Here is a 23432-nt window from a genome sequence, read left to right as displayed (position 1 = left end):
ACAGCTACTTTATGTTGGCTGATTTTGTCAGCCCCAGAGCCAGCCTGATGTGCCTGAGAAAGCGGTGTGAACATGGTACGTGTCCAGAGGCAGACCTCGGTTCTGGGCAAAAGCAGCCGGGGGCTTGGTGGGGGGCTGGAGTGCAGGGTGGTAAAGCAGGGGCCATTAGGGGGTGGTTCCCAGGTTCAGCGCTCACTTGCCACCATCGATCTGTCCAGCAGCCAAAGATTCCCATTAGGGAGTTGAAGGGAAAATGCAAAAAAACCAAATGGATTTCTTCTTCAGGGGCCTTTTATCACTGCAGTGAAATGATTTTTCTTCTGTCTTTATTGAACAAAATATGATATCCTGTGTTTGGTGAAATGCATGTTCTCTGAGAATGGATGGGAGTAGGGGATTGAGGGGGAAAAGTAGCATCCATTTTTACAGCAACTCTTGTAGCACTATCGTATTATCATTCCCATTTTCTTGATGAATAAACTGAGCTTTGGGGAGTAAAAGCAACTTGCCCCATGTAAGTAGAGTCTGGAGATCCTAAACTAAGTCTCATTTTTGCAGACAAATCTTTTCTGCCTTCCTAGACTTCGTGGGTTTCTAAAGATGAGCCTTAAAGCCTAAGAAGACTCTTGAAGTTAACTCCTCCTGGCCGTTAAAATCTAAGCTGTGGGGATGGAAGTAGGGGGGGTACGGGAGAGGGTCTAGGGCATGCTCGCTTGGACTCAGATGTGGTGGCTGGAGCCACTCTGCCTGCTGGGACAGTAACTCAGGAGAAAAGCCCAGGACCTTGGTGAATGCCTGCACAGGTACCGTCCGGAGACCGAGTCGGTGGAGTTTTTGCAGATGTGCCCTTGTCTTCACTGGTACCACCAGGGTGTGTAGTCATTGGCAGTCTGGGACTCACAGCATCCTGTTATCTGTTGTGGGTCAGTGCATTCATTTTGTATGTAGACGATGAAGCCGAAGTCAGATTGGAATGTTGCTCTTGGCCAAGTCAAACCTCACAATAGATGACTCGCCTCCTTGGGGGCACATCCAACAGCTGGCCTCTTAGGGCACAAAGGCACAGCCCCCGACTTAGGGTCCTCTCCGAATGGAAGGCCTCTCTTGCCGCAGAGCTGCCCTGGGGTTGGCGGAGGCCTCCACCGCCACTGTCCATCTCGGTTCCTTGCCTCTGGCAGCTGTTGCTGCCGGGAACACCCCGACTGACCCCACCGGCACACATTCCCATCCCGGTCCCTGGTCTAGGGAACCAGCTGGTCTCTCACCGGCGATTAAATGCTCCAGCGGTGAAGTGACACCTGACACTTTTGCTCACAGCTTATTGGCTCTAAGTGGTCACACAGCCCCATGCTGACCACAAGGGGGCTGGCAAGTGCAACCCTGCACCGGCCAGGAAAGGAGAATATTAGACCTACAGGGTGAGCAGCAGCGAGGCTGAAGGCATGGAGCCACCCCAGAAAGGGCCGGCCGAACTACAAAATCAAAAATACGGTTTCACACTTGGGGCAAGTGCAGCCTTGCTCACCCTGCCCTAAGGTCTGCTGTCCCAACTGCTTGTGGAAGTGTGGCTAGATGACTTCTGCCATCTTTATCCCTTCTAGTGGTTTATCGTCTCCCAAGCTGTCCTCTGCTCCCTGTCTGCCTTGGCGCCTGCTGAATCCGTGGGTTTAGCTCAGCTGGCCCCTGACGGACAAGACGGCTCCTGCTGTGCAATGGAGAGAAAACGAGGTGTTTCCGGATGCCTTGATTTGAAGCCTGCCCAATTCCCAAATACCCCATTTTACTCTTAATGGTAGGCAACATGGTTCTAGGTCCCCACACATGAGTTCCAAGCAGGGACAGCCATCTATATCAAACACTGTGACTGCCCCTTTCAAAGGTTCAGGGCCAGCTCCTACTTAGTAAAGAGGATGGAAAGTTAAAGGAACTGGAAGAAGCAGCAACGTCCACCTTTCCTGGGCTTTTCTGGAGGCCATTGGGCGACCAGTGCCGTCTGTTGGGCCAGCGCTAGATAATGCAGCAAGGAGGCCAGATAGCACCACAGCTTTGTCTGTGACCTTGGGAACACGCGAGGTGACCTTGGGACTAAATAGCTGGCAAAGAAGGAATTTTTAAAAGTGCATCAGTTTACCTTTATTGAGTGGTCATTTTGTCACTTAATCCTCAGGACGACCTTGTAAGTTCAGTATGATTTATATTCTCATTTAGCTAGTGAACAAACACAGGCACAGAAAGTGCAAGTAATTTATTTATCTGCGACAGAACTGGGGGTTAAGCTTAGGCAGTATGGCTCCAGACTCTCTGTCACCCACCCCCTGCCACTTTGATTAGGTCTAGACATCTATTTAACACACATTGATGACTGTCTCCATGTTCTAGGCCCTGTGCCAGGTGCTGGGAATATAGCCCAATCCACTAGATCTCAGCATGGTCCATTGCTCAGTGTCCTGCTCTATGAGATGTCCTACAATACATGTATTCTACTGTTCAGCCCCAGGGATAAATTTCACCAGTAGATATTTGTGTACATTTTTCTATAATAAGAACTATATAACTTACATGTTTCTCTTATTGCTTTGGCCACCAGGAAGCTCAGATCCAAATCAGAGCAAATATAATAAGAGTTTCTGTTAAGCATTTTGGTTTTCTGAATTTTTCCTCCCAGACTGGATTTTTTTTATTTTGTTTTCATCAATTCTGTTGCACAAATGCCTTTATTTTAAAATACCTTAAATCCTTTTTAGAAGGAGGCTGCATGGAAATGACAAAGTGAGATCTTTACTGTGTATTCTTAGATTCCTACTGGGAAAGGTAGACCTATATATCCCTCTTACCCTAATTCCTATAGCTCCCCCACTTACAAAACCCCTTGAGCAAAGGCCATGACTATTCTCAGTCCCTTGGGATTGGTAGGAGTTTCTGAAAAATCACATCCATATAGAAAAAAAAAAAAGAAAGTTTCCTTAAATCATGGCTCCAAATCTGGTGCCAGATGCACATTTGTGGAATAGGCAGCCAGTCAGACTCTCACCTGAGCAGTTAATAAAATCTATTGCCCCTTGATGGATTTTTTTCTACAAGCAAGAATTGATCTGTCGTCTTTGTGATTTGTGAGATGGCTAGGAAACACCAAACACCATCATGACTTGGGCCACATTAGGAGAGGAAAAGAAAAAAAAAAAAAGGAAGAAAGAAAGAAAAAAAAAAAAATCCACCTCCAAGTCTTTCCAGGCGTGGAAAGGGCTGGAACTGCTGGGGTCATTTTATTTGATTTATTGGAATTAAAGTGGCTCTTATTAACATTTTAATAAGGAGAATCTTTTTGCACTGGGCTGGAAGTGCTCGCCAGTCCCCGGTGCAATTCCATTCTCTGCAAAAGTGGAATCGGCTGGCGTTGCCCAGCCTGATTTGTGAGGCTGGGCCCCAACAGTCCAAAAAAGCAAACGGGCTGCCTCCTCCGAGGGGCTCGCTCTGTGCGAGGTGCTCGCCCTGTATCTGCCATGCAAAACGAGGGAGCTTTATGAAGGAATCCGTCTTGTAAAGCCATTGGTCCTGGTCATCAGCCTCTACCCAATGCTTTCGTGATGCTGCCGCTGATCTATTTGGGAAGTTGGCTGGCTGGTGAGGCAGAGCCTCTCCTCAAAGCCTGGCTCCCACGGAAAATATGCTCAGTGCAGCCAAGTGCATGAATGAAAACGCCGCCGGGCGCTTCTAGTCGGGCAAAATGCAGCCGAGAACTCCGCTCCTCCTGTGCGTTCTCCTGTCCCAGGTAGGGAAGAGGGGCTGCGGGGCACAACCCGCGCCCCGTTTCTGCATTCGGATCGTCTGGTGCGGGCAGGGCGAGGGGATTTTCGGGGGTCGGGGGACTCTGGGGCGCGGCAGCGAAGGAAGCCTGGGGCTTGAAGGGAGGTCATTCACAGCCCCGGGGATCCTAGGGGGCCCCTGTTTCTTACTCCGGGTTGCCTGTGTGTGTGTGTGTGTGTGTGTGTACGTTTGGAGGAGGAGGCGAGAGCTCCCGAGTCCTTTTTTTTTTTTTTTTTTTTTTTGCAATCAGGGGCGACATTCTCGCCTACATCAAGTGGGGTAACTTTGATTCGCCTCCTCCGGAGGCTCATGCATTGGAGAAAGACTCAGTTGGAGGCGACTCAAAGGAGTCGCGGTCCCCCCCCAGCGCGGCGCCGAGCGGGGAAGCAGGGCTCCGGTCCGGATCGCCGGCTGCCGGGCTGGAGAGGCCGGCCTGGCGTCGCCCACTTCCCCGGGCGCCCGGGCCCCCTCGCCCAGCCCCACGGCGCTCCGGAAGGCGCCTCCCGCCAGCCTAGCGCTGCAGCCCGGCTGCTGCTGTCGCTCAAAGGCTCTGGCTCTGGCCGAGCCCGCATCGGGGCTCCTTTCCTCCCGACCTCGGGCCCGGAGCGCGTCCCCCCGCCACACTCCCCCCGCCGGGACGCAGGCCCCAGCCCCCCGCGCCCCCTTTGTCCAGCCAGCTGTAGCTCCGGCTCCGAGCCCCGACTGCCGCCTCTGCTGTCTTCCCGGGCGGGCGCGGAGCGCAGAGAAAAGTTCAAGCCTTGCCCACCAGGGCTGCAGCTGCCTGTTAACCCTCGGAGCGCTGAGGCTGGAGGGAAGGGCCGGTGACCCGGGAGAGGGTGGGGGGTGGGGTGCGATGGAGACTTGGTTCTCTGGCAACCACCTCTGTATCTGGAAGATCTCGGGAAGTTTGTGTGCCGGAAAGCAGTACTCCGAGGAGGCCAGACCGAGGTGCTGGCGGCTGAGGGGCACGCCCAGCCCTGCTCTGGGGCCTGTGGTTTCTGAGAGCACTGTGACCCAGTCCCCCAAGGCCTCCCGGGAAGCCTATGGGGCTCGGGCTGGGCTGGCAGCCTACAAGTGGGTGGGTAAGATCAAGGCAGGGCCAGACAGAGGAGCGAAGGAGACAGGGAGTGTCGCTGGGTGCTAGGAATGGGTGTTGAGTTCCTGGCCAGGACTCCTGAGTGCCAAGGGAACGGGCACATGCGCGAGTGTGTGTGTGGTGGGGAGAGGGGGCTGGTGGGGAGGCAGCTAGGATCCGGGCAAGGGCCGGCTGGGATGTGGAGATGGAGGCAGCCTTCTAAGGGAGGCCACTGCTAGATCCATGCTGGGGTTAGACTTTGGACATGGGCCAGTGTCCCAGGAACACAGTGACCATGGCAATGAAGTAAAGTGGGGGCTAGCGGGTGGATGCCAGTGCCTGGGGGCAGGGAAAGGTGCTGGACTGTTGAGCCCCTCCCCCACTTAGGATTTCTGTCTTGCCTGAATACACAGCCCCCATTCAGGACTGCGCCGTTTGACTTCTCTAACACTGGGGCTTTGCTGGCTGAGTGTCTTGGGGGTCTCTGTAACCTTAAGTCCTGCCACAAATCCTATGTCTGGCCATGAATGAGTTTTCCAGACTTCTGGAGTCTGAGTGTCCCTGAGGCTGTACGCATGTATATCTATCCCCATTTAGTAGGGTGGTTCAGAGGACGCCTCTGATTTGGACAGATCCTCTCTACCCTAGGCTGGTCGTACCACCCTGGGCAAGTTGTTGACTATCTCTGAGCTTTCTGATTTTCCACTGTAAAATAATCTTATCACCTTCCTGGGATTGCCAGGTAGATTAATTGCATTCAACAGGATGTCCTAGATAATGCATTTATCATGAGGCTTGGCACACTGGGAACCATTAGCATCTGGGAGCACTTACCCCAGCCCTTCCCGGGGGACTTTACGGTCCTTTTCTCTCTCTCAGCATGCTTGGACCTCAGTTAGGATTCCAGGGCTTGCCAAAGTGACGCGTCCCTTTGAGCAAGGCGGACCGCATGGCAGCACCCAGCAATCTCGGTGCACGCGGGACTTCTCACTTGATACCTTTTGTAAAGCAACTGGTGTGTCTTCTCTCCTCGGGCCCAGATGGCACAGGTGGGTCTGAAGGCTGTCAGCTCACTCGGGTCCTTAGCATGGGGGAGCAGAGGTTCTACCGGGAACTGAATTGCCTCTTCTCTGAGGCTTATTTCTCTCTTAGATCGTCATGCATAATCAGAGCAAACATCCACATTAGGACACTAATTGATATCCTGGTTGCAACAGCACCTTGCAGAGAAATCGTTTTGGTGCAGTTCACTTGATCGGCAAGAGATATAAGTGCACACAGCTCTGTCTGTCATAGTGAGAAGTGGAGAAAGTCTTGGAGCTTTTGAGTCAACAGGCAAAACCAAAACTTTTTCAAGGCAGAGAGAAAACAGAGGAAAGGGAAAAACAATGTAATAAAGCAAATTAGTCACTTGGTCCTAAGTGGTGTTCAGGCAAGCATGTACGTGTTTTTCCACTGCAGTTGTAATACTCTGGGTCCGGCTTTGGAAGCCATCAATCTCTACGTTTATTGGCTGGTTGCTGTTTTAGGCATTTTGGAAGGGGGAGGAAGGATTCTAAACAACAATGGTTGGAAGCTGGCAAAGTCAAGGAACAGTCACCTCTCTTCTCCCCTGGGGTGTTTTGGGAAAGGCTGTCCCAGAAGTGGCCTCTGGCATTTAGCTATGATAAATAATGAATGCGGAACAGATTAAGGAGTCCCAACATAGAAATTACACTGTAAATATGATTCCCACCCCCCACCCATCTTTGGGTATCGCTTGCAACTAGCCAAAAGTTCTAACAATGAATGAGTAATCCCCCAAGAATTAGGATTTTAGGGAGTGGTTCAGGTTTAGAGAGCAGTTACTTGGGAGTGACCAAAAATGTTCCACAGAATTCTGAGATGTTGATTTAAAATGGGGAGTTCTTTGTTGGGGTCAGAATCTTGATTTTCAGGACTTCAAATGAGATTCAGTGTTCTTTTTTTTAGTACCCCCGAAACATCATGTATTATATCTTAAGGGCAGTGTTTATTTGCAGACGGTTCTGATCAGGAGAAAATACGATGGGAGGAGCAGCAGAGAGCACCCCCTGCCCTGGGATGGCTTCAACATGGGACAGCCAGGAAGATTTCAAAAGCACTGGGGAAACAGAGACATAAGTTGTGAAAAGAATCAAAGTGGCAGAGTTCACATGTCTGAACCATTTTTTTTAGCAAGTCCCCAAAGAGATTTAATAAACGGCAAGGCTGAATATGTGATCTGGGGTTTATGTAATGCCACAGTCTATATTAAAAGCCCAACAGTCATCTTAGCTAATCTCTTCTGCTCTGCCTCCCTCCCTGCTCTCCTTTTCTATCTTTAGCCCTTGGGTTTTCCATTAAATAAAACCTATTTCCTTCTAGAAGTATCTCCTATGTGTGACAGTGGAATTGCCCAGCAAACCGATGTCCCCAGTAACAGTACACAGAGTATCAGCATCTGCACGGGAACGCGCACTCTCAGCCTGAGCGTCACTGTTTGGGTGAGAGTACAGCTAGGTTCTTGAGAATACCCTTCTCCCCTTCCCTCCTTCCAAAAAGACAGCTGCTTGGAGAGCCCAGTTAGTTTCTTTGAGGTAGAAGGGAAGGAAAATGGCAAACTCTGGGTTCCGTGACAGTCACATCAGCTACATAGCCACAGTGCTTCCTATTTCTTTCTGCCCGTGGAGGTCCATCTCTGTGTGTTTTGATCTTGTTTCAATACCTGTTGAAAAATTTCTCCAGAAGAGGGCTCCATTCACAGCATTACAAAATTCTGAATCTACAGCTTCTATATTTTAAAGCACTTCAGTGTAGTAGTAGTTCCATCAAAATCCACTTAGTCCCTCATTCCCAAGTATTTGCTCCACGCTCCCCCAGGGGGAAGTCCCGCCATTTTGCTCTGAGTATCTTCGGTCTTTTCTTTCCTCCTTTATTCCCCATTGTAGCTGGTTCTTTTCTGTCTTATTCTGCAACTGTGTATCTGAGTATTACTCTGTGTTTTACTCTGAGTAATAGAGCAGGGAACATTTGAAAGACCTTTGTAGACAATGCCATATGAGATGGGGGGAAGTTCTGAAATTTCCTGGCATTTGATTTCGTTTGGACCTGGTTTTACTCTTTAGGCAGCCAAAAGGCAGGCACAGCTTGCCTGTGAAAGGAGATAATCTTCCCCATTAGGTAACTGCCCCGAAGAATGAGTCATGAGCCTGATCCATCACCCTCCATCACCAGTTGAAAAGGAGAGGGAAATATGTCTGTCATCCGATTACAATAATCAGTTGGACAGAATCAAATCAAGTGACCAGTGGTTTTGGCATTGTTTCCACGTAGCTGTGGGCAAGGTGCCCACATGCCTAAGAGAGTCTGATCCTCTTGAAGGATGCTGCCAATACAGTCCCCTGCTGCCGGTCTCCTCTGTAGCTACCTAGGCATCCCAGGCCTGACTATGCCTCCTTGAGCAGACAGTGCAAATGATGATGGGCTGGACCGTAGAATCCCCTTCATTAGGCGTCAAGTAGTGACTTTATGCTGGGTTAGGGTAGAAAGCAATTTCCTTCTCTACTGAGAGAAGCAGCGAAGGGCAGGCTAGAGAGGAGAAATGACATTTCAGACTTGAAACACAGACTGAGCCAGGGCTCACGTTAGTGAGTGGGTCACCCTTTGACTTAGCAGGTTGAACGTTGAGATATCTGCTTGGTGGGGCTAAAACTCCTCCATCCCAATTCTGCAACTCTGGCTTCTGGGCAGAGGTGGTAAAGAAGCAGCCCCAGGCCAAATGTAGCTCATGGATGTATCTTATTTGGTAAAATGTTTTGAAAAGTGGCAAATTATAAATCTAAAAACAACAACAACAACAACAGGTTTCTTGCATTTCCTGAAATCTCAGAAGGTTGGGCACTCCTAGGGCTTCATTCCCACTTGGCCACATTTCGGTAGAGCAAAGAGGGCTTACTGGCCCCTCTAGGAAGGACATGGCTCTGTAAATTGCCACAGTCCCTACCAGTCCCCACTACTCATCCAACCAGCCATACTCATCTTTACCCACTTGCCCCATAGCCATTTGTGCTGGGAACTTCTGCTTTCACAAATTTTGAGGCTTAATTAAATTGATACAGTCAAGTTTTTAGTGATAGGCTACTTGAAAAGGAAGGGACAAGCCTCTATCTGATCACTGTGTTTGAACTGGATTGAGACTTGCTTTGGAAGAACATGGTCGGGGGGATCCACATCTCCGTCCTGAGAACACTGCTACTGCCGAGAGTGCCACTGGGTGACCAGGAGTGCCCAGAGCACTGAGACCCCCAGATCATTGTTCCATGAGTAATAGTTACACCCAGAGAAGTGACACACTGTAGCTTTGAGTACAGCCGACGTGGGTACACCAGAGGGTTGGTGCACCCCAAACATCGCAGTCACGGGGCTCTGGGAGTACTGGATAATAGGCAGGCCCCAGTGCACTGTGCCACGTGTTCTACTGAGAGCGTCAGTACCCTTGGAGTACAGCGACAGTCTGGGCCTTGTCATTCCCTCAGTGTTGCTCACCAACAAAGTGAGTATCATCAGAACCTCACAATAACGTCTCGTCCTCAGCCCTGCAGGAGACTCCGGGAGCACTGAGTTAGCTCTCAGAGCGTTTACAACTTCAGGGTAGTGTTAGCTCCGTAGCTTTGTTGCCTGGAGTACTTTTATACACGGGACATTGTCACCTCTACCACCAACTGGAATTCGTGTGATGTTCTTACAACTGCTCTGAACAGTTAACACCCAGCATGGTCTTCACAGAGTGCTAATGCTAGAATTAATGTCCTCTGCTTCCACAAATACTAGATTAATCCGCCCACCCAGCCCCTACCAATAGGTAAGCCTCAGATCACTTGTTTTCCATAGCCTCAGATCCCAAAGATCAGGGTAAACATAATTACACACACATACCAGAAAAAAAAAAAAAAAAGTGATTGCTTTTTCTCTGTCACTTGCCAACAGAAGTCAAATTCCTGAAAATTAGCATTAGCAATGGGCACGTTTTGACATGTCATGTCTCATTTCAAAGGCCCCAGCAAGCGTCACCCAATCTGTTCCAGAAGCACAAAGCCCCTGTGTCTCCCAGCTGAGTGTAGGCCGGGCTGGGGTGCAGGGCAGCAGCTGCTCAGCTGAGGGCAGCCCTGCCACATGCCTGGGCAGGGCCAGGAAATGAGCTCAGCCTCTGGAGGAGCCTGGGGACCCTGCAAGGAATGTGGCAGCTCCCATCCTTGCCTTATGCGGCCTCCAGGCCAAAGTCTCTTTCCTCTCAGGGTGGCAGGGAACGGCTTTTCCATGGGCTGTACGAGGTGGTACCTGCAAATGCCCAAACTTGAGCTTCTGTGGTCATCTTCCTGTCTACTAACGTAGGACCTGCAGAAAGTGGCTGGACCCTAGCAGCAGAACCCAGAGCCGTCTCAGGCCACACAGGCTCTGCCTTCAAATGGCATAAGCTCTGGGCATCTGGGGTTGCAAACTGTGGCGTCTGGGCCAATTCTTGCCTGAAGCCTGTTTTTCTAAATAGTTTTATTGGACCATAGCCAGGCCCATTCATTTATATAATTATCTGTGGCTGAGCTTGTGCTGTAACAATAGGGTTGACACCATATGGCCCACGAAGCCTAAAATATTTACTATTTGGCCCTTTACAGAAAAAAGTTTGCTGACTCCTGCTCGGACTCAGAATTACAGCCAGAGGGGCTGCAGGAAATCTTCCCTAAGGGCAGGGGAGCGAAAGAGAGATTCATTCATTAGCGTCTGTCCCTCCTAAGCCCCAAGCACTCTAGTAACTTAACTTCAGGGAGATTCACCTGGGGACTAAGTGGGGTCCGTCAATACCTGTGATGTCGCGGAGGACCGACCACCTGCTCAGGTTACAGCTACTCGTGAGGCCAACCTAGTCTCTGCTCTCTTGGGAGCTCCGATCCTGAGAGAGCCCCTGGCAGGGGAGGTCACTGTCAGTTCAGAAATAATTCAAAACAGGGGAGTGCTATGAAAATGCAGTTGTGTGAGGTGTGCTGACTAGTGTGTTTTGCTCATCTGTGCCTTGTCTTCTCCATTGAAATATAAGCTCCCTTAAAGCACATATTACTGTCCGACCGGTTTGCTCCTGTATCCCCAGGGCCTAGAAGAGTGCTGGTGTGTGGTAGGTCTTCAGCAAACAATGAATGAATGAATGAATGAACAAACGGACGAAAGAACAAATGAATATGGAAAGGTATCAGCTTCAGATGCAGGTCCTGGGAGCCTTCCTTCATAGCTTGATGCTTGAGCCGCAGTCTGGAGGAGTAGTGAGGCTTACTGACAACAGACCTGCAGAAGATGTAGGCAGGGAAAAGCATTCCAGGAAGAAGGCCCAGCCTGGGGGAAGTGTCTGTGCGGGGAGAAATACTGCTTAGCGGAAGGAGGAGGATCCCAGGAGCTGCTGAGTGGTGCCAGAGCCACTGCGGCTTTGGCTGCCCCCACAGGGATTTCGGTGTTTGTCTTGGAGCAATGGGCAGCCATTGAAAGCAACAGGGGGAGGGGGGTCCTGTGACAAGGTCAGGTTTCCATTTTGGAAAGGTCACCCTGGCTGCAGTTTAGCAGACGGACTGATGCTGGGTACGAGCAGAGGGGAGAGGCCAGACCAGGCCCGAGATCATGGGAGTGGCAGTGCCGACCAGGGAAAGATGCTCCGCTCCGAGCATGCCACAGACATTTAGGGCAGAACCTGGCAGGGCTGGGAGACGTCAGAGCAAGGGCCAGGGAGGGGTTAAGGGGCAACCTTGAGTTCTGACTCTATCAACTGGCAGCTTCCTGCCAGTTGCCTGAATGAGGAACCCAGGTGTTCGATGTTATAAACAGCGCCTGAGGGCTGTTTCCATGGGGGTGTCAGCCGGGCTGCGGTAATGGCCCTCAGGAGAGGCGTCCCAGGCCCCAGCGACACTACTGCCCACAGAGCCAATGCGCGTTCGCATCTGGGACGGGCACCGTGGGGGCTTGGAAATGCCCTTGTCTGGAGAGACTGATGCGTAGCCTCTATAATTAACCAATCTCTGAGGCTTTTCATGCAAAAGATATTTGGGAGAAACATTGCCAAGCCCTTTAATCGTTTCTTGAACATTCAATCAGCAGCACTAGAAATATTTCTTACATGAAGCAAATAATGATCTACTACTTTCTGCAATCACTTTGCAAATGTTAACAAGTCCTCAATTCAGCATGTCGGATATGGCCTCGGCGACTCTTCGGTTTCCAGGTGGAGTAGCAGAACCTTCCCCACGGTGCCGGGAAGTGGAATGCTGGTAAATGTTTAACAACCGGCTTCTCTTTAAAAAGAAGAAGTGGTACAGGCATGTTATCCTCAGAAGGCGAGGGGTGCTCAGGTGTCTGCATTTACTGAGGCGCGTAGAGAATTTATAGGTAAGCGACGCGCGCATAGAGACCTGTTCTCGTGGGGCTTGCCATCTTCCCAGGGCAGCCATTAAGAAACAAGAAAATATATTTTGTGGGGCGCCTGGGTGGCTCAGGCAGTCCTCACCCAGGACCCTGGGATGAGCCCACATTGGGCTCCCTGCTCAGCAGGGAAGCTGCTTCTCCCTCTCCCTCTGCCCGCCACCCCCCCCATGCTCTCTCTCTCTCTCAAATAAATAAATTAATAAAATCTTAAAAAAAAAAAAAAAGAAAAGAAATAGCTGACATGATACGAACTTGGTGATTGTTACCATAGGAAACAACAGGGACTAAAACAGCGTTGCCGGACGGAGGCTCCGCCCGCCTTCCCTCCCTTTTCCCTTCCTCCCCGCCACCCCTTCCATCCGTCTTTCCTCCTTTCTTCCCACGATTACGACACTCTACCCAGTGCCAGGAATGCTGCTGTCCTGGAATTCAGAGACAAATACATACCCGGGCCTGACCAGGGAAGGCGCTGGAAGTGAATGAGGGCCTGAGGTCCTCGAGGGCTCAGAGGGACAAGCATCGAAGGTGGCTTAGCACAGTTAGGGAGGCTTCTGAGGGTTTAGCAAGTCAGTCTGAGCCCTGGCCATTTGCACGCTGCGTTTCCTCTTCTTTTTCCTCCGGTGTCTAAACGAGGAGAGAGAACACCTATACCTGCCCAGCAGGATTTTGCTTAAATAAGCATACGCTGGGACTTCATCCATGATCAGCAAATGCTGGATGTTAAGGGAGCGTTGGTGGTATTCACTTCCACACGCTGCGCTCCAAGGGAACTTGTAGCTCTCAGGGACCAGGGAGGCCTCGGCCTTGATCATCTTTCTAACTCAGAAGGGAAAAAATGCTTGTGTATTTAAAATGCATGGACATTAAAAACAATAAAGCTTGCCCTCTGGGAAAGGATTTGCCAATTCTCATATTGGTGGCTCCCCAAAGATCCTTCCCCTGAGGATTTCATGCCTCATAAAATCACTTGATCAGGTGGGATCTCTTCTTCTAGATGTATCTTGTCAGCAACTGTTTCCCCAGAGGCTTTATCAGGGCAGTGCGTGTGTGGGTATACATGTCAGTACTATGAGAATTTACGATTCTGATTTAAAATGTATCAAAATACATGTAGCAAATGTACTGTACAATTTATTGCTATGTGCCACTTGCATACATCATGTCCAATCTTCATTGCAACCCTTAGGGACAACTGTTCTTATCTTCATTTTATACACCATGAAAAGAAGTTCAGAGTGGTTGAGTCATTTGCCTAAGGCCATCCAGCCACTAAGAACTGGGACCAGGGCTTGAACCCATTATTTCTGATTCCTGTGCATGAGCACATATTCCTCCATATTTCACTCATGTATAAAAGCTTCCCCCCAAACGATGTAGGGATTTTCTCCTGTGATTTTTGTTTTGTTTTCTGATTCTCCTGGAGTCAAAATGGCTCATGTAGTCATCCCATTTTTGAATTCCTGGTGTCGAAACGTGGGCCTGGGACCTAGGTCTCCTGTCTGGCTTAATGGCTGCCAACTGGGGTAGCCCAGGGTTCTTTGCATTATCACCAAGTCCTTGTGTTCGACCAGGGGCAAATGACGCACCCATACCACATGCTTCCCCCAGCAAGAATGGCCAGCTTACTAAGACAGCCAGGCACGACTCACTTAGGGTGTGGCTCCTCCGCAGGGTCCAGCGCAGGTCCGTTCTCTAGGAGGAAATTTGCCGGCAGTCTCCTGCCTGCCGCTAAGCTCTAAGCCTGGATGGCATTCCTCCCCAGGTCCCAAGGAGTTCCACTGTATCCTGAGTGCTAATGTCTCCAATAACGTTTTCCTTAGTCCAGAGAAAATGAGAAATACACAGCCTGTCTTACCAAAAGAGTTTTCTTTTTTCCCTCCTCTTTTTAATTCAATGTAAGTGCCTTTAGTCAGGCTGGCCATTGAGTCCATGAACATTTGTTGAATGCCTTTCATGTGCCTGTCACTATCTTACCCCTGGCGACAGAGCAGAGCGGGGCGCGCTCACAGAGTCCCCTGTGCTGGATATCCCTATGGTGGGTACACATACTCCTCCCCTTGGACCCAGGCCTTACCGCTCCGCATGGTGGCTTCCCATGTCTGCCTTTCTCAGGACATTTGCCCCTGTGCACCCCAATCGGCACACTTCTTGTCTCAGTCCTTCATTGAACAAATAGTGACCGATGGACCATGGTTCTGAAGCATGGTGCTTTACACTGGGTGGGCGGCCCTGGTCGTTGTCCTCATGGAGTCTACGTTTTAATGGGGGAGAAAGACAATAAACAGCAAAAATAAGTTAGTACAATAATTTTGAGTCATGATGGTGCCGTAAAACCATTAAAATGGGATAGGCAGTTGTTCTGAGTTTATCCACAGCCCTCTCTGGGGATACAAAATTCACTGTTCTGACGCAATGACCTTTCTACTTTTTAGGGATGAAATGTCCTATTGTTTGTAAAAAGAAGTTAATGAACTAACTGCCTATCTCATTTTTGTCTTCTATTTATCAGGGTAAATAGAGTGGGGAAGTGTTGTTGGCAAAACTTTGTCTATTCTCTGTTTTGTTTTTCTTGAAATTTTGCTTTTGGGACTCTATAAATGTGGCAACCAATGATTTAAAGTGCAGGTAGGTAATCTTTTTCTGTAGAGAATAAATATATATCTATAGGATAAATATATGTCTCTTTGCAGTTACTCAACACTATCACTGTAGCATGAAAACAGCCACACGTAATTTGTGAACAAATGGGTTGGATTTTGTTCCAATAAACCTTTATTAAGAAAAACAGGCAGAGCTGGATTTGGCCCTCGGGCTGTACTTTGTCAGCCTCAATCAAAACCATCAGCCACCTCACCAGTTGTTCAAATTGGGATAGGGTCAAGGCCAGAGAGCGGAACCAGATGTTTTCTTTGGGCTGCCATTACCATGAGAATGTGGTACTTCTTTAGGAAGATAGTATCATGGGATTATCCCAGGTTAACCTTGATCAAGGTAAAGATTAAGGAACATAATTCTGAGACAACTACTAAAATATATAATTTAGCTTTTATAGTAATTATTCGTATTACAATTTTTAAGGCTCCCTTGCCACCCAAAGGTGTATTGGTGTTAAACACTGTACCTTAGGCTATATTCCTCCAAACAGTGTTGGGGATAGGCTTGGAGGCAGGGAGCTAATCTGAGAGATGATTCTAAGACACAGAAGTGAGTAACAAGAAAGAAGGAAAGCCAGCAAAGAGCGTGTCATTGAGCTGGTCACGGTCATGGGCGGCTGGGGCTCATTACCGCTCCGGCCCCTAACGGAGTATAGGTATAAAACTTGCTTCTGAAGAGGCCCTTTGCGGGATAGGACACTGAGATGTGTGTCCGCTGGGCCCATCTTCCATTGGTCGAGGGTGGCCCCTGGCACCATTAATTTCTCTGTGCTTCCCTGATGAACCTTTGCAGCTCTGGAGGAATCACCATGGATTTGGGAAAGTCCTGAGCAGAAAAATGGAGAGCAGTGACAGGTGCTTGGGCTGGCGGTATACGCCCTGCGTAGTTTAGAAGACATTCCAGTTGCCTCTGTTATCTGTTACTGTAAACTTTCTCAGTAGATCTTATCTTAAAGGAAAGGGTTATGGTTGTGTTTTTGTTTGTTTGTTTTTTGTTTTTTTTTTTTTTTTTAAACCTGATGAGTTTGGTTTAGCACCTACCTGCAGATACTCTCTTTCCCACTAGATGGTACCAGTATGCCAAAGCCCTGGAATGCTACTGTTGGGCCTCATCTTTGACATGGATGTATTCCCACTACTTACAAACAATTAAGGAATGAGCCGGTTGAGGTTGGAGGAGCAGATTGCGGGTGTTTGGGGGATGTGAGATGGGAAAATTGGAGGTTGTCTCAATAGTTACCCTCATTCAGTCGCTCACCAACAAATCTTACTGACCCCCCACTGAGTTCTCAACACTCTTCTAGGCATTGGGAATACAGATAAAAGCAATGTACCCAAAGTCCCTAACCTGGCGAGCTTCTGGACTGGTTGGGGCAGAGACAGTACAAACAAACAGGCAGAAATGTGTGTCTTGTGATGAGTTGTGTGGAAAGCAGTCCTTCTGGTATCTATCTGCCTGTCTTGTCAACTAATATATGGCAAGAGATTATTTCCATCTGTTTATTAAACCCCATTTTGCCACTCACCTACCTCTTGTGATGATGCTTTTATGGCTTATTTTCACAATGAGACTGTGAGCTTGTGCTCGGCGAATGGGTGTTGACCAACTGGAACCCACTGAAGCCCACCTCAGCCAACGACTTGTTGGTTGTTTCAGTTAGTCTGGAATCATTCTGAATTGCTACTGTTGTCGACACACAATAGAGTTGCATTTTACTCAGGGGTTAGATTATAAAGTCAAGGTTGAAGACAAACATAGAGTTATCATTAACCTTGAAATATCTTAAGTTGCCCATTAAATTGCCATGTGTGTGGTTTTGCATACGCATCCCTGTACTGTAATCAATATGTGACAACGTATAATGCATGCTGTAATGGACAGTGCATAATAAAGACTATAGGGAGATATAATTTTGCAGAATTTAATTGCAGTATTTAAATTGTTCTTTTTCCTTCTCTTTTTGCTGGAAGAGCTGGATTTCCATTAGTTAAATGTGCATATGATAGGACTTTACTGTATTCATTCAAGCTGGGGTTTCTTAATCATATAATCCCCACCAGGCTGTGTGCTGGGGAGGACAAGAGCTGTGTTCTTTGTGCTCTGTTCATCTTTTGGGTTCCCACCACCAGCCACATGCTTTGGGACAGAGGAACAGCATACAGGTAATAATAGTAGTACCGGAGATTAACATTTAAGTAGTGCTTACTGTGAACTAGGCCCTGTGTGAGTTCTTTAGATGTACTAATTAGTATTTTTAATCCTTCTGAAGATTCTATGGTGTATCTACTATGATTTTAATTCCATTCCACAGATGGAGAAATTCCAGGAGAACTGGATAAAGGTCACACAGATTTTGAGCTCTGGGGCTGAGATTCAAACTTGAGCAGTCTCAAAGGCCACAGGTTGTATGATTCCATGAAATGGAAAGAATTGTCCAGAACAAGCAAATCCATAGTGACAGAAAGTAGAGTATTGATTGGCTAGGGTCCTGGGTGGGAGGAGTGGGGAATGGAGAGTGACTGCTAATGGGCATGGGATTTCTTTTTGGGAGTGATGAAAATGTTCTGGAATGAGACAGTGATAATAGTGGCACAGTGTGTGAATATACTAAAAACCACAGAATTGCATACTTTAACAGGGTGAACCTTATAGTATGTGGCTGTTGTCTCAACAGAGCTGTTATTCAACAGAAAAGCAAGCCAACCTAAGCTTGCTAAGGTCCAACCTCAGGGCTCTTGTGGCCATCCCGAGCCCTCCTACAGGCACTCAGTAAGTGCTAGTGGCTTTCTACTCTCTTGCCTTACACTAACCCGACTATTCCTCAGAAGGGCCCTATCATTCAATCTCATTTCAGTGATCAGAAAACCGAGGCAGGTGTATACGGAGGAACTTGGGACTGGCAAATGACCTAGGCAGTTCTGGGCCTGAAGCATAATAGTTTTCACATATTTTTTTAAATTATTATTAAATGAGTCCATTTTTTTTTTATTATGTTCCTTTAGCCAACATATGGTATGTCATTTTTTTGTTTTTAAAATTAATTCTAATGATGAAATAATATATAAATACATTTTCCTTTTTAAAATTAGAATATTTATATATAAAGCTAGTCCCTCCTGACCGTCATTAGTTTTTGAGGTAGTTTTCAATGATTCATTAGTTGCATGTAACACCCAACGCTCATCACATCATGTGCCCTCCTTAATACCCACTACCAGGTCACTTCATTCCCCTACCCTCCCGTTTTTTGTTTTTGTTTTTTTTTTTTTTTAATTTCATACATTTTATTAATTAAAAGCAACACTAGTGGACTAGAGCTATAGGTTTTTTCATCATCTACTCATCTATTTCATCATTGCATCTATTTCATCAGAAATAGGGCAATGGTTCTTCACTTTTCTTTTACAGGTTTGCAAAGTGGATTAAGATCCTTCTTTGCTCACTGGTTATTATTCTCCTCTGGCCCAGATGGGTCTGGTGTAGGGTATTGGCACCAAGGCCCAGAGACCACAGGGTCATAGTGTGTGTCAGAAGGTGTGTTAGTGTGTGGTTGACTTCTAAAACTAGTAAGCTTACGTGGCTCAGGACCTGGGAGAGAAGGAAGTGGAAGAGGGGGAGAGAACTCTTTGATACACTAATTGTCCCTGTACTCAAGTTGATACCAGATTGCTGAAAGGATTCATCCAAACTAACCAGAATGTTTGGCACCCCTTGGCTGGTTCAGATGAAGACTTCATAGCCTGGCAATGAAGAGGAATCTGAGGTCTAAGGCAGGGAAGGGAGCTTTTTGCTCTTACACTTGGCCCTTGGCCCCTCCAAATCAAGGCCCCCACCCCCACCAGAAACACTCCCCTTTCAGCACCTGCTTCCCCCACCAGACATCTTTTGATTTCCAAGCTCTGTAAACATGAGATTTATTCCTCTGTGCCTTCACTCTTGTGTTGATGATTTGTTCTTGTCTTTCATGTTTAAAATGCAGAGTGATGAAGCCATTAGCCAAGCACAGCACAGCAGGAAGGGGCAGCAGGGCTTGCCCCTGGATCCGGCCCCAGGATGCCTGTTTATGGTACTGGAGGGTGAGGATTTATAAAGACAAAGCTGAGGGACTATAAATATCTTCCCAGGTCTCCAGTCTGGAAGAGCAGCTGTAACATGAGCTGGGGCAGGAGCTAGGAGGCTCTGGCTGAGATCTGGCTCCCCAGGTGGCTGGCCTCAGGGTAGCAAAAAGTGCTGGGCCACCTAGATTCCTAAAGCCCTCCCAGGTAGCAACAGGTGATTACACAAAGCCACATGAGTGTATGATTTTTCCAACACGTTTGCAAAGTATATTCTGAAGGGGTACTGGTTCCATGAGATGTTAATAAAGGTTCTGGAAAAAAATAGGTTGCGTTAGCTCATATTTTGGGAAACCCTGGACTTACCCATAGAAATGAAGCAGGTTGTGTTTTGTTTTTCACAACTGAATGTCTCTGAGACTTTATTGTGCATTTGAGTTTCAAAGAGGGGCTCCCCAAGGCTACATCCCCAATGCTCTTCCTAAATTCCCAGGGCTAAGGGAGCTCTTGCATGGAGTGAATCATGAGATGGAGACGCACAGGATAAATGTGGGAATAAGCTGTGGACCCTGGCGTCTCAGAATTTGGGCCTTCACCATCAGGACCATCAGTGTCCGCATCGCTTGGGAGCTTATGAGGAAGGCAGTTATCCACCCAGCATCGACCAAATCAGAGCTTCTGGGGTAGACCCAGCCATCCATGTCTTCACACACCTGCCTTCTAGGGGGTTCTGATGCTCCCTCCACTTTGAAACCTGCTTCTCCATTGAGCTGTGGGGGAAAGAGAGACCTTTCTGGTGGTGTTCTGGGTGAAGGAGGGAAACATATGTCGGGGCAGGAACTACACTCCCCTGAAGAAACACAGGAGTGGAGGCCAGAAGGTTCTGCTCTATCCCATTTATGGTCACAGCTCTTACTTCTGGGAGACGCTGAGCTGTGTTCACAGGATGCCTTCAGTGAGAGCTGTGGTCTACATAGGTAGACCGGAAGACCTGGGGTGGTGAGAGAGGCAGCATTTGGGAAGTTTGTCTAGGGGAGGCAAACCTCATCTTGGGTTTTTAATCTGAGACTTTTTAAGGAAAAGAAAGATTAACAAGGGAACAACCAGCTTATTACTATATATACCTCATGTGTACATGGTAGATATCCAGGGAAAAAATGAGAAACTCTCAGAAGTGGCTTAGAACTCCAGTTTAAATACCGTCTTAAGCTAAAGATAAGAGAAAGGAAGGTATGGGGAGGCCAGTGAGGGTGTAACAGGATTGAAAACATGAATGAGATTTGTTATGTAGGTTTGAGTCAGTGTCCTCTCCATTGGTATGGATCTGATGTTGTCTGCAGGGAATAATATCTCTCCTTCTTGGTAAAGGGGAGGAGGGACACCTTTATACGTATATTCAGGTCTTGTTTATAGGCAAATAGGAAGAGGCAGTAATGTTTTCTTGCACCTGCTTTTTCTCAGCTGCCTTCAGCTCAAAATAATCCTTCTGACAAAATGGCATGTTTAGTGTGGCATATTCTGCTATATTTCATCTGACTTAGCAGCCGCCCCTTTGATTTTATATGCATGTGTGTATGTGTATATATGTACAGGCAATGCATATACATACACACCACATGCACATACACACAGATGTATACGCATATAGCACATGCACACACCTATAATAGATATATGTGTATATGCCCATATATAACATATACATATAAACACACGTGTATGTTCTGTATGTACTTATGATACCTACCGAGCCCTAGTCGCAATCGGCACCGACTAAATTCTAGGCTCTATTCTTTGAACTAAGGTTTCCAGGGTGAACCAGGCAGATGCAGAGGCTGCAGTTGCTGAAACTGTGGGGACTACTGACCCCAGGGAAGAATGACAAACAGTGACCTTGCAGTGACTTCTTTGAGAAGAGCTGGTTCCATAGCCCTTGGGTTTTGAAGTGCATCCAGAATAATTCTTTGTGTGCCATTATGAGTCTTTGCTGATCTTGCCAATATTGCCCATGATTCTTTCTTGTGAAATATAGTCTGAACTGGTGGTTCTCAAGTGGGGGCGGTTGGGCCTCTCAGGGGTCATATGGTAATATCTAGAGACATGTTTGCTTGTCACAAGTGGGGGAGAAGGAGCTATTGGCATTTGGTAGGTAGAGGCCAGGGATGCTGTTCAACATCCTACAGTACACAGGACAGCCCCCAACATGAAGAATTGTCCCAAACCAAATGTCAGTGGAGTAAGTGTGAGGACACCGGGTCTCACTGCCGAGCTTCGAGCTCACCCAGCACAGACAGGAATGACTGTCTCTACCCCATCCCATTCTAGAAGCCACAATCCAAAGTTGGCTCTGTGAAAAGAGAATGAGTAGCAGGTTACTATCCGTGTATAATTTTTCAGAAGGTAAAACCGTGACTCTCTGGTAAATACAAACATTAATTCATTAACTTATGAGGAAACTCATAAGATGCTATGATGGTTTCAAAGGGCATTTAAGAAGCTAAGGGTATTTCTGAGCAATTTGACAAAGAAATATTAGGATGAGATTCCTGAGTTAGGAAACAAAACACAGTTAATGTGGACATGCCTAAACCTTGGGGGTTATCTGTTCCATTAGACAAATTATTTTTGTTTCTACTGGACAAAAATTGGCAAGTAATTGGGAAGTTCACTAAGTCTGGGGACTGCCTTCAAACAACAAGATGATCTATGCACATGCCCCTAGACATCTGCCGGTGACCTTTGTCCCTGAGTGATATCCAGAGGGTTTCCATCAGTCATTCTGGCCATGTTTACAAGCTTTGGGTAATGTTTTTCTGATTCCTTACACCTGATTTTTAATTTACTAGTGCTGCCTGACCTGACATGGTCTGGGAAATGCGGGGCAAAGAAATGAAAGAGTCAGCTGAGGACCAGGAGGCGGTGGGAGGAGGAATTCTGTAGGCCCAGTTGTTTATGTAGATGCCATCTGCTAACTATCTTTGATTAAGCATGTGCTGTGCTACATGCTTTCATTCAATGTTAGTAGATGGGACTGACCATCGTCCACATGGACTGATGAGGAAACTGAGTCCGAGGGAGAGTCAGGATGTCAGTAGAAGATACAGGCAGAGTAAGGTGAAAATGGTGTGGGATCAAGACCAAAGCGGGTAGAAATAGAGAAGGAAGGGGCGGGTGTGACACGCTGGAGGGAAGCACGAGTTCAATTTGAGGCAAAAGTCCTCCTAGCATATTCGAAGGAACAAGGAGGCTGTTCTGGGTGACAATAAATGTGAACACAGTGTGAAACTGGATCAGGGCTACAGAGATGGCAGCTATTAATAGTATCAGTGTTATTTTAGCCAAAGGATCTCACTACTGCTACAGGGCAGCGCCTGGCAGTAACCCATGGTGGTTAGGAGCCCAGACCTTGGGGGAAGCTGGAATTGGTTTGGACTTCAGCTCTGCCCCTGGAGGTGTGTGTGGCCATGGGCAAGTGGCTTAACATCTCTGTGCCTCAGCTTTCAGATCTATGAAATGAAGGTCATGACGTCTACCTGATAGAGCAGCCAGGGGGATTCCCGTCGACCCTGTAAAATCCTGGCTGAGCAAATGATAAACCCTTGGGAAATGGCAGTTGGTTCTTTGAGGAGGTGAATAGACAGGATTTAGCAGATGATGGTTGTTAGCCATTTGTCTGTAAGTATCACAGTCTCTGTCTTAGTTCCCCCAAAAGCAGATTCTGAAAGGATTTGAGTGCAGTTAATTCATCTGGGAGGTGATCCAGGGAAAGCTGTGGGGGGTGGGGACATGAAGCAGGGAAGGGAGGGTGGCCACGTGAAGTGGCTTTTATTCAGCCCGTTGCTGCTGTGGCTGCTTGGACCTAATTCCCCTTGGGATCCTTGGGAGCCAGTGCAGGACACATCAGAGTTGTCCCACCTGAGGGACATGGGAGCTCCAACTCTATGCCACAAATCTGGGTGGGCATTGTTTTGGGCTGTTCCATGTGGCATTGATTTTAAGCACTACTGGACTTCTGGGTATGGACTCTGGCCCCAGAGAAAGCCATCAGCAAAGAGGTGTGGAGTTTTTCAGCTGGAAATGGGGCCAGCCCTTTAACGGAAAGGGCAGACGGATATGGGCTTGGGGGGTAGGTGGGAAGCTCTTAGCATCCGCTCTAGGCAGGATCCAAGGGCATAAAAACAGTGATGCCCTTTGGGCCAGGAATCTACCTCTGAGAAGTTAAAGAAACAGAGCTAGGCATACAAAAAGACACATAGAAATACTTTCCTGCATTATAGGTGATTGCCTGAATTGAGGACGATAACAATAATCAACATGTGTGGAATATTTGCCATGCGCCCGAGTCTCCTAAGTGCTCAACAAATGAGCTAAATTCTAGCGAGTGG

General features: G+C 47.8%; 1 protein-coding gene and 1 long non-coding RNA gene across 2 annotated transcripts in view; both read left to right on the top strand.

Annotated features, from left to right (window-relative positions):
* Window positions 1-3474: 3474 nt before the first annotated feature.
* The window catches only part of CDH13 (cadherin 13), a 986611-nt gene continuing 966653 nt past the window's right edge, over window positions 3475-23432 (top strand). Inside the window, exon 1 of the mRNA XM_082712008.1 lies at window positions 3475-3769. Within this exon, the coding sequence (XP_082568134.1) occupies window positions 3725-3769 (45 nt within the window). The 5' untranslated portion in view covers window positions 3475-3724. The remainder of the gene's footprint in view (window positions 3770-23432) is intronic.
* LOC309853671 lies at window positions 4901-7113 on the top strand. Its single transcript, XR_014305870.1, has 3 exons — window positions 4901-5005; window positions 5759-5928; window positions 6851-7113. It is a non-coding gene; the product is annotated as an uncharacterized lncRNA (long non-coding RNA).

Source organism: Mustela nivalis, assembly GCF_964662115.1.
Source record: "Mustela nivalis genome assembly, chromosome: 18".
NCBI lineage: Eukaryota > Metazoa > Chordata > Mammalia > Carnivora > Mustelidae > Mustela > Mustela nivalis.
Note: the sequence above shows the minus strand (reverse complement) of the source record. Positions and strands in the feature narration are given on the sequence as shown.